We start from the raw sequence: 18,422 nt of genomic DNA on the forward strand, positions 1-18,422 counted from the left end.
GAGAGTATTTGGTTTGTTTCATGTTGCAGTGTGGGTAATGTCTCCGACTGTTAGGGTTTTTTTATACTCTTTGCAGGCACAGTTAGTAGGGGGAGTGAGGTTGGCTCTGTTTCAAACACAGTGATGGGGCCTCCTCCCGCCTCCACATACGGCTGAAACAACAATCTGAGAGTTGACTTTATTTATTTTTTACAAAGTTGAGCATTAATGCCTACTTTTGCCTTTGTGTGAGAACCGGGAATAGTTCATATTTTTGGAACAAACTGGCTGGACAGCAAGGAAACTGTTGCCATTACAAATATAATGTGAAATGTAGAGCAAAAGTCTATGACAATGGAGATCAGACTCTGCTACATGACAAATACAGATTAGCAGTAACTCGCTCAAACCAGTGTCTCCATGCTGGAATATGATATAATGATAATATGATTCTGAAGCTTATTGATCGTTGTGAGGTCTGTGAATCAGACAGAAAATAAAATCTGTGCTAAAGGGGATTAAACATACAGATTCATTTGAAGACACTTATAATTAGAGCTAACAGCTTTAATGCTTCCTAATTTCCTTCCTTCTTGCCTTTTGTTTTTCTCGAGATAAGAGCAATCCCCTATCTAACCAGAGAGGGGCAGCAGCAGCGCCTGATGATGAAAAGTAAACACACACACACAAACACACACACACACACACACACACACACACACACACACACTTTCCCCAGTCCCCCCCGCTCCTCTTCTGGGGAGGAGAGTCTGAGCTAAAAGTTGAGGTGGGAGGTGGGATCCTGTCTGATCCTTTGTCATATGAAGACTACTCTGCTGTTACATAGAGAGAGAGAGAGAGAGAGAGAGAGAGAGAGAGAGAGAGAGAGAGGGAGGGAGCGAGAGGAGTTCAGCTTCAGCAGCAACAGACACGCTGAAAAAAACTTGCAACTATGTGAATGGGACAAAAAGCAAAGGTTAGTCGCTTTTCTTTTAATCGCAGAAGTAGATTCACTCTGCTCCTACTGTAAATGCCCTGGTCGATACTAACAATGATGCTCCGGGAGAATCACGCGGCTGCACTTTATCTAATTACACTGCTATGTCAGACTTAAAGTAGGTTTGTTTATTACATGCTGCATGCACAGTTATTGCCAAATGTAGAGATGTGAACATATGCATATAATGACAAATGACTTGAACTGAATTGTGTTTTTTGTAACTCAGGCAAAAATAATGTGCTAAAAGTCAAGGGAATTGATTTTGAGCTGCCACATTTATCTGGTTTGGTTAAGAGGCTAAAAGGGGTGGTTCACTCTAGCTATCATTGCTGGAAAATGACACAACCAATTAAAAGTGGATGACAGCCAACGGTGGTTATTAGTAGCCTACTGTTGACTACATCGTGTATGTAGAATCAGGTTGTCTTATTGTAAAAGCAGCTGCATTGAGTTAAGAGCTGAAATGATTACGGTAGTTGATTAATCAATAAGTTGATCTAATCAATAAGTTGCTCCAAAACAAACCTTACTAATATGAGTATTTGCTGCTTTTTCTGTTTTTGTATTGTTGTAAACTGAATATTGGGTTTCGAATTGTTGGTCAGAAAAATTCAGACATTTGAAGATGTCACTTTGGGCTCTGGGAAATTGGAACAGCTATCACTATTTTCTGACTTTTTATAGACCTATGATTGAACTTAAAATAATCTTTATTTGCTGGCCTAATTGATTTGAAGCTAATTTAATTTGCAAACATTTAATATGTCCTATCTAATTTTTCTTTTTAAATTTTCATTGAGTTATACATGTTTGTCTGGGCAGTGAGTGAAACTTGTAAGGCAACAATGGCCTGAGACTTATTAAGGTATTTATTTTAGCAGATTATCCATGGCCATTCCACAAACTGTTTACATCATTATTTCCCCCCACCCCCCTTTTTTCAGGAGGTCTGGAGAATGAACTCATGCTGATTGATTGTGTGACTGTGTAAAAGGATACCCTACTTCCTGTAGGCCCTCTCTCCAGACAGCAGGAGCAGAAAATCTTGGATCTCTGTCTTTTTCTGCAGTGTGTGTGTGTGTGTGTGGTGTGTGTGTGTGTGTGTGTGTGTGTGTGCGTGCGTGCGTGCGTCCAGTCCAGATTGACCCAGCCCAAATTTCTGACTTTAGCTGCTGTCTCAGCTCTGAGGGAATATTTTGGAGGGCTGGTCATGAGATTGGGGCTAAAAAATTAAGGTGCAGAGTGCTGCTTTTCAGACTTGGATTTTATTGGTGACACTGAGCCAGCCATAAAAACTTTCCTCTGGATCTGTTTTCCTACTTAGTCTTCAGAAACATTTTTTTCTTTTCGTTTAAATATGCACATCTGAAATATCTGCTTGAATTGAGCTATTGTTGTAGAGTTGTTAGAGGATATGTTGGGGGGCCGCAAGGCATGGATTCTACTTCCTGTGATGTTCTTTAAATCTTTTGTTTCTAGATTGAAAATGCTGCTTTGTGATGTGGCAGTAATACTTGTATGTTAGCAAAGTTAAACTGATTCAATTGTTACGTTAAGTATATTATTTTAATTTCAATAGGTAAGATTAGGATGTATCCAATTTATATATGAGGCATAACTCCTTTTGACAATATTAAGAATACAAGAAGTTGCAGTCTTTTCATGTTGTGTGAGTTTTATATTGATCCCTTCCTTTTTCTTCTTCTCAGGGAACAAAACATGTAGGGCCCAACTGAATCCTGCATCCTCAGACTGAATCAGAGAAAGGAGGTCAGTGTGATGAACACCATGCTTCCTCAGAGGAGTGCTGTCGCCACACTGGGCTACAGCTCAGGTAAGGCAACATTCAAGAAAAGTTTTAGTTGTCTTGTCATATCTTCTAATATTGATCACTTTAATTGGACCAGTGAGCTGCAAACCTTACAGTAAACTTATATCTCATACTTGTACATTTCACATCTAATATTTTATTGCATATCATTATAATCTTTTAATCAAGCCTATCCCCCAACTGTGTTCAAAGAATAGAGTCAGCTGAATGACAATAAACAGGATCAGTTTAGCTGGCTAAAATCAAGCAAATCTGGATTAGTTAAATGCTTTATGAAGCTTATTGAGTTGTCTGCATAACTTTCCTTAACCTGGAACCTGGAACAGCTTTTTTTGCATCAGTCCATGTTCAAGACTTGAAGGGCTTCTGGGTTTTAATCAAATCAGAAAAATGTCTCTTGGAACAGGCTTATAGCCTATATATTTTCTGAATAAACACACAAAATGCTGATAATTTTAGCTACAGCTGTTTTTAAAAGAGGGAGACACAAGCTTTATTCCTTCAGGATCTCTGACAAGAAGTTAAGTTAAATCATTGTCACATATTTGCTTGACAGTATTCAAGGTTTTTTTTTGCAGCAAACCAGAATTAATTTATAAAACCCAAATTTGTGAAGGAGTTTTTGTGACAAACAAGTACAGGAGGTGGACATTCTTAAATATATCCTTTGGTATGTCCTTTGGGTGTGCGTTTTTTTTATATCAACCCATTACAGGTTTCTACCACATCCTCACATGTATTTTATATTTCTTCTTATTTGTATTTATGTGTGTGAAACAAAATAAACTAAACTATCACAACTCAGCTTCCAGCCACCCATGACTCAGGGCACTGTCCTTACACTGCTTGCTAAGATATTTGAGCTGTGGTGGAAGTGATTTCTCTTGCAGTCGAGACTATGATGCATTTTGGCTTGTCTTGGTCCACCAGAATTCTTCCATTTTTAGAAGAAGCTTAACCACTGATTGAGCCAATGTTTGTATTGGGCTCAAAACTGTATGAGCGTACATTCTTCACTGGTTCCCCCTTCCCATCCCCCCACCCCCCCCACTCAGCATACGAGTGATAGCACTTCTCTTAGCTGAGCTGGTGCTTATTAAGTAGGTTACAATAAACCTGACTCTATTACAGAGTCCAAAAAGGGAAAGGATTTCATGCTCTACCAACTCTCTCTTTTCTACAGACTGTGTGAAGATTGAGCACAGCGGCAGTGGCTCAGTGGGTGGGACATTGCTGAGGGGCTCTCGCTCTAAAGCAGAGCTACAGGACCTGATGGAGACACTGCAGCGCAGGAAGAGTGCTCTGGAGGCCAGTTTGAGGGCAGCTGAGTGCAGCCGCACGTACCTCAGCGTGCCCTCACCTGTTGGATCCCAGTCCACAAGGCCACCGTCAATCCTCAGCAATACCGAACGGCCCCCGTCTGCCTCCAGAACTTTTTCCTACATGACCAGCAGCAGCAGCGTGCCTCCATCACCTCGACAAGGTGAACGCCAGCTGAACCCTAACGGCTTACATCGTCATTCCCACTCTCGCCACCAGTCACAAGACAGTCTGCTCCTCTCTTACGCAGCAGATGGAAGCTCTCTGCTCTCCTCCTATGGGCAGCCCCTACCTCGTTCTCCCAGGGTCAAAAGTGGAGCAGCCAGCGTGCCGTCCAGTCCTCGCATGGGCCGCAGGCTCTACTCTCAGGGCAAAGCTGGACAAGACTCCCGGCAGAGGAAATACTCCACTGGCTCCCTCCATAGCCTGGGGACGCATAGCCGTTCTCTGCCACGGCTTCACAACGCAGCAGAGCCCCCTGCACTGTCGCTACCATCACGACACTCAGTGGGTTCCCACAGAGGAGTGGGCTCAGCAGGGCAACGGCGCAGTCTCTCCTCCCTCGAGCAGCCACCAGATGTGACAGTACCAGCCAGCATGCCCAGCACTCCCAGGAGGGCCAGCCTGGCCTCTCTGAGCTCTCTGGGTGTAGAGATAGACGGGACAGGCTTAGATCTGGGCTTCGGAGAGAGGAGGTTATCCTTTGGGAAGGGTGGGCTGGGTCCAGGACAAAGGGTGGGCAGCATCAGCTCCTTGAATGGCAAAGAGGAGCTTAGAGATTATCACCAGCACCAGAGAGATGAACGACTCAGGGAGCAGAAAGTGCAGAGATTGGTGAGTTTCAGTTTGAACCTAATTCATCCACTTTTCTACTCAAACAACCTTTTAACACCTTGTTTGACCTTGTTTGAAAGCATGAAAGTTAATAGTAAAGTAACTATAGCATCACCTGTCTAAAGGAGTGCCAGCGTCTCGAGACCATCTTAAACCTGTGTACTGAGTTTGGCCATGTGGAGAGAGAGCCGGCAGGCTCAGCTGTTTCTGACCTGCAGAAGATCAATAAGGAATTGGAGAAGCTGCAGGTGTCAGAGGATGAGTCAGTGTTCTCTGACTCTCCCAGCAGCGCTGCTCCAGAGAGCTGCTTTGGAGCCAAAGCTAGAGACTTTCAACTCGCTGAGGATCAGCAGGTCAGCCAGCGTCAGCAGAGCAGCTACAGAGAGGCCAGGTCCCACTCACCTGCTATCAGCCTGAACAGCAGTGCCCCCTCACCCTCCACCCACCACAGAGCCAAAGTAGGTGTTGCCAAATGCATGCTTATCTACAGGTCATCATAAACATCAGGTCAGGAGGGCGAGATTGAATATTGATCAATTATATGGAATTACAAATTAAATTAAATCCCAGTCAACCTTCAAATGTAAGGATTTAGTTATAAATGGGTCATTGTATCGTTAGATTCATTAGAAAAACAAGTCAAATATATTTTATTTATAAAGCCCAAAATAATAAATTGCAATTTTCCTCAAAGTGCTTTACAACAGAACAAAAAACAACAACAAAAAGAAATTAAAGCTGCAAGCAGCGTTGGACAGGCCCTCACGCCTCTGCGCGCATCGGGGTTACTGGCAGACGCCGCTCCTTGCGACCGTGCATTTCTGCGGCAGTCACACACCGCAAATCATCACCAATGAAAAGGGAACTCCCTGCTGAGTTCAATGATACCTCACACAAGACTCTACCTTAAACGGGTCACCAGTTATGAAAGGGGGCGTGGCTTAAGCATAGGGGGCGGGCCAAACCCCCACCAATGAATAAGGAACTCTCTGCTGAGTTCAATGATACCTCACACAAGGGTCTACCTTAAACGAGTCAAATGTTATGAAAGGGGGCGTGGCTTACGCATAGGGGCAGGGCCAAACCATCACCAATGAATAAGGAAGTCTCTGCTGAGTTCAACGACACCTCACACAAGACTCAAATGTTATGATAGGGGCCGTGGCCTGAGTAAGTGGGCGTGGTTAAAGTATAGGGTGTGGCTCAGTATCACATGCAGACCACACATATAAGTTTAATGTAAATCAGATGATGTTTGTCATATGAGGCGCTATGACCAAAAGTCAATTTTTGCCTGTAGATGTCCTCAGGCATTTACGAAATTTCGGGCAGATACGACAATGTACACTCAAGTTACAACAACTTCTTTGTTCATTGCTAAAGGCTCAAAATGGCCACCGCGCCACGCCCACACCGTTTGACGCCAATTTTGGTGAGTTTTTGAATATGTTAAGCCCCTCAAAAAGGCAATTAATTTGCCGGGAAAATAATTCGCCCTTCGCCGCTGTTGGCGCTCAGGCCCTAATAAAACTGCAACTCATTCTGCATTTTGAACAAATTAATTGTAAACTGATTTATCTCCAGGGACCATCTTAACTACATGCAGACGGCTTTTTAGATGGTCTGCATGTTTTTATTTAAAATACTATAGCTGATTTCATTGGTTAGTATTTGAGCTCTGAATACTGAATTTGCTAATCTGTAAAATCTGCCACAGGCAACTAAATACCACTAGGATACGTTCTACCCATTACAGTACATGGTTCTACTACTCAACTTACATAACTAGCTACTGACATTTCGTAACAGTAGAGCTGCATTAATTGATTTTCTTGGTACACTTTGGGACAGAACTCCATGATAAGATAATAACTCCCACAGTTAGCGTGTTAGCAAACAGCTACTTATCCGGCAGCAGATAGGAAACAACGTTCATTTGGAGTCTTTTCTCTGGCCTCTTGACCAATATTCACTCTATTTTTATCGCAGTTTGTGTCTCCATGAACCTTTGACAAATATATATGTGGCTAAATGCTTCACTACTGTATGTTGACTTGTCGCTAACTTTGCCTGATTTGCTAACTTTGGTGCTGGACAGGCTAGTGTACAGTGGGTTTACCAGGTTTTTCTCTGTAACTGTTACTGGGACATTTGAATTGATCAGAGCCATGGTTAATGTTATTATAGTCTTGCATTGCCAGACCTTCACAAATCTCCACAGTGCTGTGTCAGCGCTGGGGTCCTATGTTCTTTTCCTACTGTGACAAGTCAAAATGTCTGCTTTGAAAAAGGCCTGTTAAATCTGCAGGAAGTAAAGTTTCTGATTAGGCTGCATCACCTGAATGTTTTTGATGAAGAAGGGAACATCTGCCCTTAGTATATCCACATCTTGTTCTCCTCCTATTTGCTTTCCTCCCATCCTTTCTTCACCTTTTATCAGTTATTTCCTGCTACAGAACGAGTGTTAAAGTGAGTGAAGAGAGGACCAAGCTGTAGTGAGGACTAATGGGACACACCCCTCCTGTGGAATGCTGTTTATCAGACTGCTGATAGTTTGTTGATCTTTGTTTGTTTACCTTTTGTAATATCAGGGTAAATCCTTTCCACATTTCCACAGAACACCATTTCAAAGTCTAGTGCAGACTACCAATTTTCCATATATCAAATGTGTCCGTGAACTGTGTGGGAAATGTGTATACAATTATGTTCAAGACATCTAGAATCTTTACGAAATATATATATATAAATATTTATATTTGTGCAGCCATTTCCCCTAAATTTTAAGAAGCAACCAGCAGGGTTGAATGGGTTAATGTGGTCCAAAAAACATCAAATCATCGTACATCAAACATTGACAACAATTTTGACTTATAGTTGGTTCAACCTGGATTTGTCTCGATTAAAAGTGCAAACATGTGTGGCGTGAAGCTCTTGTGCAGGCTCTGAAAGAAATGCTGACAGCACATCCATGGTGGATGAATTTAGTGTGTCGACATAGATTCCTTAAAATCATTGGGCTTTTATTCAGAAGTTTTGTACAGTTTGTGCAATCAGTTTGTACATTTCCTGTTTATGTGGGTTGTTCAGACAAATAAACAGGGAAATCACAGTTGCACAAGACCTCCTTACAGCTTTGATGTTACTACGATTTGACCTCATGTTTTCTCTTATCAACTTTTTTAAATGTGTAACAATGGGAAGTTGTCGCAGTGGCCTCGTCACACATACTGAGAAATTAATGAACATGTTCAATTTACAAAATTTAATATATTGGATGTATCAAATACTGTGATTTTAGCTCCCAGGCAGGCCCCACTCCTCCACTGTCCAAGTCCTAGTGCCGCTAAATTACTGTCTCTCAAACAGTGCAGCTTTTTTTCCACTCTTGCGCAGTAACAACCTAACGGTGTGTCTGGTTTTAATGAAGAAGTCCGAGTTTTGTTTCAGCACTCAGCCATTCAAACTCGAGGGAACAGGAAATGACTTTATCCCAAGGAGAATTATTGTGTGTGTGTGTGTGTGTGTGTGTGTGTGTGTGTGTGTGTGTGTGTGTGTGTGTGTGTGTGTGTGTGTGTGTTTGTGCATGCACAACTGTGTGCGGGTGTGTGTGAGTGGAAGAATGCTAGTGTATATGCAAGGCAAAGACATGCATTTTTTCCAGATGTTTTGAACTTTATACTTTATACTGAGGCTCTAAATGGATGGAAGACCTTGTGAAAGTCAGAATGTAGTGGACACATTTACACAGGTATTCCATTTTTTTTTATGTGGAAGACACAATTTTAAAACACACCTAGAGTTTATATTCATTCTTTCCAAGTTGGGACCGTCATTTCTGCAATGTGTCAATTGTGGCAGAGGTTTACAGACTCCAAATAACCCTCTCTTCCACCATCTGCATTCCTCAGTGTGTGCAGGAAGAAAAGCGCTGACAACCCGCCTGGGAAACTATAAATCCTAGACCTGCTGGCCACATGAGACTGTGACCACCAAAACAAACCTCCTGACTCCTAAAATAAAGAATACCTGATGATAAAGGATCTCTTAAATGTACCTACGTATGAGTATGAATGAGTGTTTGTGGGACGTGGGTAGACGATTAGATATGTGGGAGAACTTTGGCGTGACTGGCAGTGGAGTGCACTGATAGAGATTTCCATTACACCAAGTGGAAAAGAATCCTGCCCCTGTTGTCAGTGATCCAGCTTTGGATGAGTTAAAACAGCAGCCGCTGTCGTTGTCTAATCCATAAAAAATGTATTCTACTGCCTGGCAAATTAGTTTAACAACATATTGTATGCGTAGAAAAAAATGATCATGTTATACTTTCTGTATGAAATATACAATCACCAAGAGAAGCTACTACCAATAGACTTGATGATGAGGATTTTTATGTGCATTTCATAAATTTACATTAAGTATAATTATTTAGTTCTATGTGTGTATTCACAAAATGTTAAGTCTCCTGTACAGCCAAGCATTTATACACATTCCTGATGTCACTACAGGCCTTTGAGAGAGTGCAGCTGAAACAGGAAGTAACGCATATAGAGGAAGAGAGGATTCAAGTTCTGAACAACATAGAGGAGCTGGAGCAGAAGATCAAAGACCTGGACAACCAGATGGAGGAGTCTGTCCGAGAGGTAGACAGCACAATGCAGTATGTAAACTGACATCTGAAGAGATGGATAGAGTTTGTTCTCATCTAGTGTCAGATAAACTGATGACTTTTTGATAACTCAAGCGTAAATTGTGCAGTTGTTTATCACTCAAGCTCATCACAGTAAAGCTGATGAAGTGAGCTGCAGAAATCCCACATTTTTCTCTTTTGTTTATCTTATTCTATCTGATTATCTATTTAATTAAGTTTGTTTCACTTTTAGTTGTTTTTTTACTCTGTGCTGCTGTTTCCCTCAGATGGAGGTGGAGTGTGCTTTGCTGGAGGGGGAACAGGAGTCGGAGATGGCCCAGCTGCAGAGGGAAAAGGAGCTTCTGGACAAATTTAAGAAAAATATGCATATTGAGAAGACGAGCCACACTGAGAAGTCACAGGTAAAATATATAAAATGCTCAAGCCAGGATAGGCTTTTGGCAGAAATAGTATGTGGACACGTGTTCTTAGACACTAAAGCCACAGCTCAAGCAAACTCTTAGGGATCAGTTCAGTTCAACCACAGCTTCCTCTAACATGGGTTCAGTTACATTTCCTTTCAAACTAAACAAACAAATTAGGAGGAAATGCTTACAACATCAGATCAAGCAGGTTCATCACAAATTGAATCTGCAAAGCAACTTAAAAGGCTGTCTAAAAGACATTTACCTAAAACTGTCCAAATGTGTAAGAGAGAACAAAAAGCTGAAAATGTAAATGCATCTCCAAACAAATTAACAGTGCTGTGGTTCTGCATGTTGACTTATTAGCTAACTTTCTCTGCAGCAGTATTCTTCTGGTAATCTACTGGACAGAACCCCTAAACTAACTGGACAATACATGGCGGTTTATTCTGTATTCTCCAGATTTAGCTCATGTTAGTAGTGAGCACCAAGACTCACAAAAACTATCTCAGTTCTCATTTTTTACCTGTGCTGTCTGTTTTACTTTTCTTTTCTTCCCAATTTGTTTCTTTTTGCACCTGTATTATTTCTCTTGACCTTTTTCTTTGTAATCTTGGATCCCTTCCTTTACTTCCTGTCACACATTCACTACTTCTGTTTTTGCCTTGGTATTCCTTAGACCCCCATTTGTGAAGGGGCCCAAATAGTTACCATGTGTAAAAAAAAAAAAAAAAAGAAAAAAAAAGTCCATCTGACTACAATTTGGTGGAAAACTAAAATCACCTCAAAACCTGACATCACTTGGAAGGACAAGAGATGGAACACTTATTATTGTCCAAATTAGGATGAATTACTTTGCTAAAAACACCCAAACTGTTTCCATTCATGGATTTTCATAGAGACATGCACAATCTATCTAAAGTTATAGTTTGTTACTTGTGCCCAAAGTAGATCAAATTCTTAAGCAGGGTATTCTCATCTATTTATGTATTTTTATATTATTATTGGGGTATTGTTGTGTGTGCGACTGCACTGTTTCTCAGGAGGCTGAGGAGCAGACAAAAAGTTTGGAGGATTTGGAGTTTCAGAAGCTGGAGAAAGAAATGAATCAGGATGAGTGTAAAGAAAATGAGAGCCAAGAGCTGCTGCGAGAGATTGCAGAGTGTCAGCGTCTTACAGTCACACGCAAGGTAAGGCGAGTGAGGATTTGTGAGTGTGCATGTAGCATGTATTGCATGTTTAACATCGCAGGCAGGGCTGGCATCGCATCACTTTGAAATGTCTGATTTTTAGCCAGAAATATCTACAGTTCAATTTCTAATGTGGGTATTTTTGGAGCATGATAATAGAACACATCAACAGTGTCCATAAAGGAACCAAATTTACACAAGATCTGAAATGTGTACTATTTTATTGTTTTATGGTGGTTGACTTTTTGTCAGTTGCAGTAACCCTAAAAACCAAAATGCAGAGTTTGAGCCTACTCTCTTATATTATAAGATGAAGTGCATTTATGTAAATGTTCTGACCTTAATCTGCCAGATCATATAAAATTGAAGCACATTGAAACCCGTAAAACGTTTTGGTGGTCATTATTTTTTATTGTATTTTTGGGGGCTTTTTTCAATTACTACATTGTGGTCTGTCATTAATCTTACCACAGGTTGTGCATAAAAGTAAAGCTGCAAAATTGTGAGATTTGCCGCACAAAGCATGAACTAATTACAAGAAACAGCAATATCAACCATGGTAAGCATGAAATACTAAAGACAAAGAGAATGCATTGATTTTTCAATTGAAGGCAATTCCACAGAGAGGGGGCAGAAACAGGGTGAGAATATCACATTAATGTGTAAAGAAGATGTAGTTGTAGGACAATAAATCTCACAAAAAATGATTTACCATCCCAAAATTAGAATTGCTCTCTGCTGCTGCTGCTGCTGCTGCTACATAATAAAACACATCTGGAGTATCTGCTAATGTGACATTACTTAGTTTCATATAAAGTTGCAGGATGTTGTTTCTTGATATTGTGCTATTTTATTTGTCACAGGAAAGACTCACGACGCTGAAGAAACAGTCCTCACAGATTACGTTACAGGCTCAGCAAGAAAGAGAGAATTTCCAGAGAGAGAAAAACAATTTGCTCATCATGCTTCAGAAGGTAAGAAAATTCTTTGCATTCTGATGTAGTAAATATTTGATTTCATTTACTTGAAGATCTTATCCTGATGTCTGCAGGAGAGAGAGAAACTGGCATCTTTGGAAGGAAAGTATGCAGATTTATCTGAGGGGCAGACCTTCACCAACAACCCTACAGCCATCAAAGAGGTAGGTGTAAGTTACAGCTACAATTAAACTGTATATTTCCACCAGCAGAGCGCTTGTCTGTTTCTGTCACACAGAGAATGACCTAAGTTTTAATGTCTCAGATGAAAAGTCCTGTTTTCATCTTATTCTTTGTGATTCCTCTGATTTCTGTGATCACTGCAGTACTCTCTGAAGGAAAGGAGAAGAAGCAGCAAAGAAAACTCTTCCCACCCAATTGACAACCTACCTCATAAGAGGAGCCAGCAGCTCCTCACCTCTTACGGCAGATCCCTGGGACGCACGCTTCCTTCAAAGGTCATAATCTTTTTGTCAAAAGTAATCTTAGCAGTCATTAAATGTAGTAGAATCAATCATTATCTAAAGAATACTGTAATATTACGGTAAAGGCCTTATAGCAAGAATAACCCAGATTGAAAAAAAGTTTCAAAATAATGGTGCTCGTTCTGATTCTGGAATACAATAGAGGGGATTTCACTGCCCTTATTATTTGTATAGAAAAATTGTTTGAACTTGTGGTCCCTTGAGAATGATCCACCCAAACAGGAATTCACAGTTTCAGTCTGGCTTGCAACACCAAACCAGCTCATACTTTGCAAATGAGAGAAGTTCGTAGTTGGGGGAAGGTTGTAGAGCCTGATTCTGAACAGCATGTGTGCTGCTGTTTCCTCCTCAGCCCCACTTGCCTCTGTCCCAAAGCTCGAGCTGTGGCAGCGTCATCTCACAAGGCTTCAGCTTCTCCCCCAAGGACCTGAGCACCCGCCGCCTGCCCAAAAGTGAGTCAGAGTACCAGATAGTCGCATGTTGTCTGCATCAAATCAACAACTGTGTGACTGGCCTTGAACCTCAGGCGTTAATACATGTAGGATAGCAAATGCTGAACTGAAGCAATAATCTGTAGCGCGGCACTAAGAGAGACACATTTAGTCCAAATCTGATATCAAAGAGGACATGTTTGTCTCAACAGAGTACTGTACATTATACCAGATAGGAATTTGTGATTTTGAGGCAAATTACTTGTTTGCACAGCTGGCTCAAAACTTGTAACACATACAAAGTATGTTCATTGGTAATGGCGATATATAATTCATTTGATATGTGTAATGAGGTTTTGAGAAACATGTTTGAAGATCTTGTGAGCAGTTATTACTTAAGGAAAGGATGTTTTATACTGTAGCATAATAGCCATACCGTTTTTTTTTAGTATGACTTCAAGTTTTTTTTAGAAGATTGAGTGTTTTATGCTAAAGAGCAATTCTACAAACTAACAGCCTAATATAGTAGACATACAGTAGGTCGTGTTGACTCAAAATAACAGCCTTTGTCTTTCTTTGTCCTGTTTAATCAGTGTTACTTGGACCGGTTGTTGCAGACAGATTTTCATAAAATTATCATAAAAGTAAAAAAGAACTATAAAAGATGCTATCCCAATTAGCCAACTAATGAATGAACTGAAACTCTGTTGTTTAGATCCTGCATGCTGAGGGTATTTCCACTGTCTTACTGTAATATTTTCTTCTGTCAGCAGGCAACAGCCGTGCAAACATGAATGAAGACAGACAGAGAAGAAGTGATTTTTGCAGCAGGATGATCTCTGAGCCCAGCGTGTTCTTGGACTCCTTCTCCTACCCGGACAACAGCCAGGCCTCAGACACTGTCAGTGTGGACAGCTCTGACAGCCTGGAGACCAGCTTCTCCGCCTGCTCCCCAGACAATATCTCCAGGTAAGAGAGACAACACAATAATGTAGAGATGAAAGGTTACTTTTAAAAGTTTAGATAGAGCAAATATTTGTGTGTGTGTGTGTGTGTGTGTGTGTGTGTGTGTGTGTGTGTGTGTGTGTGTGTGTGTGTGTGTGTGTGAGTGAGAAGACGAGGAGTTGTATTTTTTAGAAAACACATTTACATTTACATTGGAGTAAAGGCTGCAAAAGATGATCAGGAGAGATATTCTGAAGAGCAAACAGAAAGAGGAAATGCTTTATTAAGAAGCTGTGATGATCTCTGTTTGTGTCAGATGAGACAAACATAGCCACATATCTAGCTCTCCTTACGCTTTCTCACAAACAGTTACATACACATTCAGTCACAGCCTTTGTAAAGGTGTACATGGCAATTTGTCTTGTCTAAGGTGGGCTTACAAGTTCATTTTCAGGGATGTCCCAGTGTTATTAGCATCCCCTTTTTCCCTGAACCTGAAAACTTTTTATTCGTACAAATGAGTTGAGTTTGTTTGCATGGCGTCGTTTTTAGTTTATTCATTACAGTGTATTTTATCACCTTGATTTTTTTTTTTATTGTTTTAGCTGATGATATGTGTTCCACAAACAGGAGTGTCTTCCCCCCCCCCCTTATTAGAGAAATCTGGTTCTTTTTTTTTTTGACAACTCGTGTTTTCAATGTTTCATCAGTGCCAGTACGTCCAATATGGCAAAGATCGAGGAGATGGAGCGTTTACTTCGAGAGGCCCAGGCTGAGAAGCATAAGCTCCTCGAGAATCGGGTAATGTGCCAAACCTACCCAAAACATCCTGTGTATATAGATGTGTGTGTTTGATGATGGATGTAATTTACACTATATGTGCAGGAGCGTGAGATGGAGATGCGCAGGCATGCTCTGGAAGAGGAGCGGAGAAGAAGGGAGGAACTGGAGAAACGACTGCAGGAGGAGACAAGCCGAAGACAGAAACTTGTAGAAAGAGAGGTGAAGCTCAGGGAGAAACAAAGATCACAGGTATTCAGAATAACTGAGGACAAGAGGTTGAAATCTGATGTTCTCTTTTTACCATAAGCTTCGTGCAAATACTTCTTGAACAATCTGTTGTTTAATTTCAATGTTTTTTTTCCATAGTCCCGGCTGTTGACTCGCTACCTCCCTGTAAGGAAAGATGACTTTGATCTTCACGGCCATATTGAGGCAGCTGGACACAACCCAGACGCCTGCTTCCATCTGGCCATCACTGATAAAACCTGTCGAGGCTTTCTGGTCAAAATGGGCGGCAAGATCAAGACGTGGAAGAAACGCTGGTTTGTCTTCGACCAGAATCGCAGGACGCTCACCTACTATGCAGGTGAGTAACTTGTGCTTTCAGTTCTGTTGAAAATGTGCAGTTTAAGATGTGAGACAAAGTTACTGCAACAGTGATGTCACTCTTAAACTATGCCAAGACCGAGCTTTGATCACAGTGCTGTCGGTTCTGTTTATATTCTCCGCTGCAGACAAACATGAGACCAAGATGAAAGGAGTCATTTACTTCCAAGCCATAGAGGAAGTGTACTATGACCATTTAAAGAGTGCACACAAAGTAAGTCAGTTTGTGTGTGTGTGTGTGTGTGAATTTATCATGTGTCTACACATGGATAATTTTCTTTGAATAATGTTGACATCTGCTTATCCTCTGCTTTTCTCCCTCCATTTGTCTTTCTCCTTCCCACACATGCATCATCTCACCCCTCTCCCCTCTATTTTTATTTCACTTTTCTTTCAACGTTACATTCACTTCCGCACCCAAGAGCCCCAACCCCTCGCTGACGTTCAGTGTGAAGACCCACGATCGGGTGTACTACATGGTGGCTCCGTCCCCTGAGGCCATGCGTATCTGGATGGATGTTATGGTTACGGGTGCAGAAGGACACATGCATTTCATGGTGTAACTGATCCCAACAGGTCAGGGTCCACACCGCTAAATTCCATTAGTAAACGTTGTGTCACATGAGAAGTTTTGCGCCACTTCTCTTGTATCACCATTAACAGCAAACGCATTGTGTAGAGCTGAGATTGATGTTCATCAGGTCAACGAACAAAAAAATGTACTTCTGTTTACACACTCTATAATTTAATCATGTATAACAGATCAAAATAATTGATTTACAGGTTTTATAATTAAGCTGTTTAGTTATTTCTTTAGTTGTTTATGTACCGTGGTCACTAAATCTTGCACCAGTTTAGTAATGGCATTGTCTAACTTTATCCTTCCATAAACAACATCTTTGCCGTCTCATACTTCAGTCAACAATTGATCAGGGAAGCTTCTCAATGATTAGAGAGATCTGCTAAACTTCTAAACTGCGGTACGTACTGATGCTGCTTGTCTATAATAGATGCATATCTGCCAAACAGCTTTCTATAACCTAGCCTTTGGTAATGTATGTATCCGCCATGTACAAACCAGAGTTTAAGTTCTAGGTCCACCTCTGTTTCGTAGCCCTCTTCTTCTACCCTCCTCTCTACTTCTGGTTGGATGTCAGGCTGTATCAGTGGGTCACAACTTCTTGGCGATCTTTTCCCAGATAAGATCATCCCTTCTGTATTTGTGTTTGCAAGAATGCAAATCTTTATTTCATTATTATCTCAGATTTATTATTTCTATATTATCACTAATATTCAAATGTAATTAGTGTGAGTATTATTTTACATTTTTTAACTCAAGCATTTTATTGCTGCTGCCAGATGACAATCATAAGCTCATCTTGTCTGCTTATTTAAAGCAGGGCTGAATGTCCACCATCAGTTTTCCTTCAAACCACATACATGTCTCTTTGCATCACTTTCATTCCAACGAGTCTTAATTTGGGCTTTTTCTTCACATATGCAAACTTCAGTCATGGAGGAGAGATGATTACAGGCACTTTTCAGGTTTTATTGTTATGAATTATTAGTAATTGTTGGCAGATATTCTAATCATAAAAGTAGAAAATCTGACCAAATCACAATGGTACTGGGTGTCATGCCTAACACTGTGCAGCTAGCTCCCTCTATCTATAGTAGAGGCAGCAGGCCTGATATGATGAGGCCATGTTGTGCAGCAGGAATGCTGTACTGTATGTACTACGTCACCCGCATTTTGTTCTGTTTGTTCACCAGCAGAGGTCCTCAGTGCAGAGTTATTGCACTGAAATGCCGTAATGCCCCTGCTTCAGGTCCATACTCCTCAATGATCCATGTTTTCTAATGCTTATATATCAAATATGTGCATGTATAAGCACATGCATATCAAGCTTCAGAATTGTTTTTTGGAAGCTAAACAGAAATCATGTTCAGGATCTTAAGCACAAATCAAATTTAGTTTTGAATGTTTTATAAAATACATATGTTTGATCTGTTTTTTTTTTGTTTTTTTACTATTTGCAACAGTCTGACGGTATTTGATAATTAAAGACCACTATAACACCAAGCTGTTGGTTTATAGACTGCAGAGAGCAGGTGAAGCTGCAGATAAGTTGTTGCCTTTCCTGGATGCTTCTCAGTAAACGGAGGTATCTGTCACGTAAACATCTGATCTGAAAACTGTTGTCCACTGTATGAGACACAAGCCTTGAAATTAAACAAATTACTGCATATATATATTTATATATATTAATACATTTAATATTTTGTGTATGAACAATGGTAATTTTAGTCAACTCTATACTACAGTTTTTTTATAGTTGACATCATGTCATGTTTCAGTATGGATAAGAATAAATAATTTTGATTATGAATCATAATTGTGAAATGTCATGGTTACTTTGTGTGTTGAACGTGAACATTATGTTTCACGGGCTGTAAAAACCTGATCATGTTGAACAGTGGAGGTTATCCAGGCTCTTGCTAACCTAAACCCTTGATGAACTGTTGCTTTGTATGTTAGAGCACTAAAAAGAATCTTTTTAAATTCCAACATAGCAAGATGATGTTTTATCCCATGGATATTGAGTACCATAGCATTAGTTTTACACTGTTATGTAGCCTAATGTATCTTAGTGGAAATCGATAGTCTTATTATATAGGGCTGCACAATGCCCCTGTATTAAAGCTTAACTAGATCCTTAAACATCATAAAGGAGTTTTACTTCTATTTATTTTATAATAGCCATGATAAGAGCCACGCTGTTATTAAATTAGTTGACTTTACTAGGAATTTGCGTTGAAACCCGTTGCCTTAAACCCTGTTAAACATAACAGGTCAAGTTGTATTAGCACAGACTGGTAGTTTGATGCAGTAGACAAATCAAGTTCATATAAGTAGTCACTGCTAAAAATAATAATTAATATATAATATATATGAAACATGCTCTACTTATCATAACTGTAGAAA

The 18,422-nt window shown here is 40.4% G+C and overlaps 1 protein-coding gene across 3 annotated transcripts; it reads left to right on the top strand.

Moving 5' to 3' along the window:
• Nucleotides 1-795: 795 nt before the first annotated feature.
• On the top strand, nucleotides 796-17,573 carry phldb2a (pleckstrin homology-like domain, family B, member 2a). 3 transcript variants are annotated; one of them, XM_039778252.1, is made up of 17 exons: nucleotides 796-955; nucleotides 2,689-2,813; nucleotides 3,994-4,964; nucleotides 5,090-5,422; nucleotides 9,473-9,607; nucleotides 9,882-10,016; nucleotides 11,063-11,209; nucleotides 12,073-12,183; nucleotides 12,261-12,350; nucleotides 12,513-12,644; nucleotides 13,024-13,123; nucleotides 13,873-14,071; nucleotides 14,758-14,848; nucleotides 14,933-15,079; nucleotides 15,197-15,416; nucleotides 15,565-15,650; nucleotides 15,859-17,573. In XM_039778252.1, the coding sequence occupies exons 2-17, from the start codon at nucleotides 2,759-2,761 to the stop codon at nucleotides 15,997-15,999; spliced, it is 3,093 nt and encodes a 1,030-aa protein (XP_039634186.1). In that variant the 5' UTR covers nucleotides 796-955; nucleotides 2,689-2,758; the 3' UTR covers nucleotides 16,000-17,573. The 3 variants fall into 3 exon arrangements, with proteins under 3 accessions (XP_039634186.1, XP_039634189.1, XP_039634187.1); XM_039778255.1 differs by having other exon boundaries at nucleotides 13,876-14,071; XM_039778253.1 differs by lacking the exon at nucleotides 796-955 and adding an exon at nucleotides 1,076-1,094.
• Nucleotides 17,574-18,422: the final 849 nt, after the last annotated feature.

Source organism: Perca fluviatilis, chromosome 16, assembly GCF_010015445.1.
Source record: "Perca fluviatilis chromosome 16, GENO_Pfluv_1.0, whole genome shotgun sequence".
Lineage (NCBI taxonomy): Eukaryota > Metazoa > Chordata > Actinopteri > Perciformes > Percidae > Perca > Perca fluviatilis.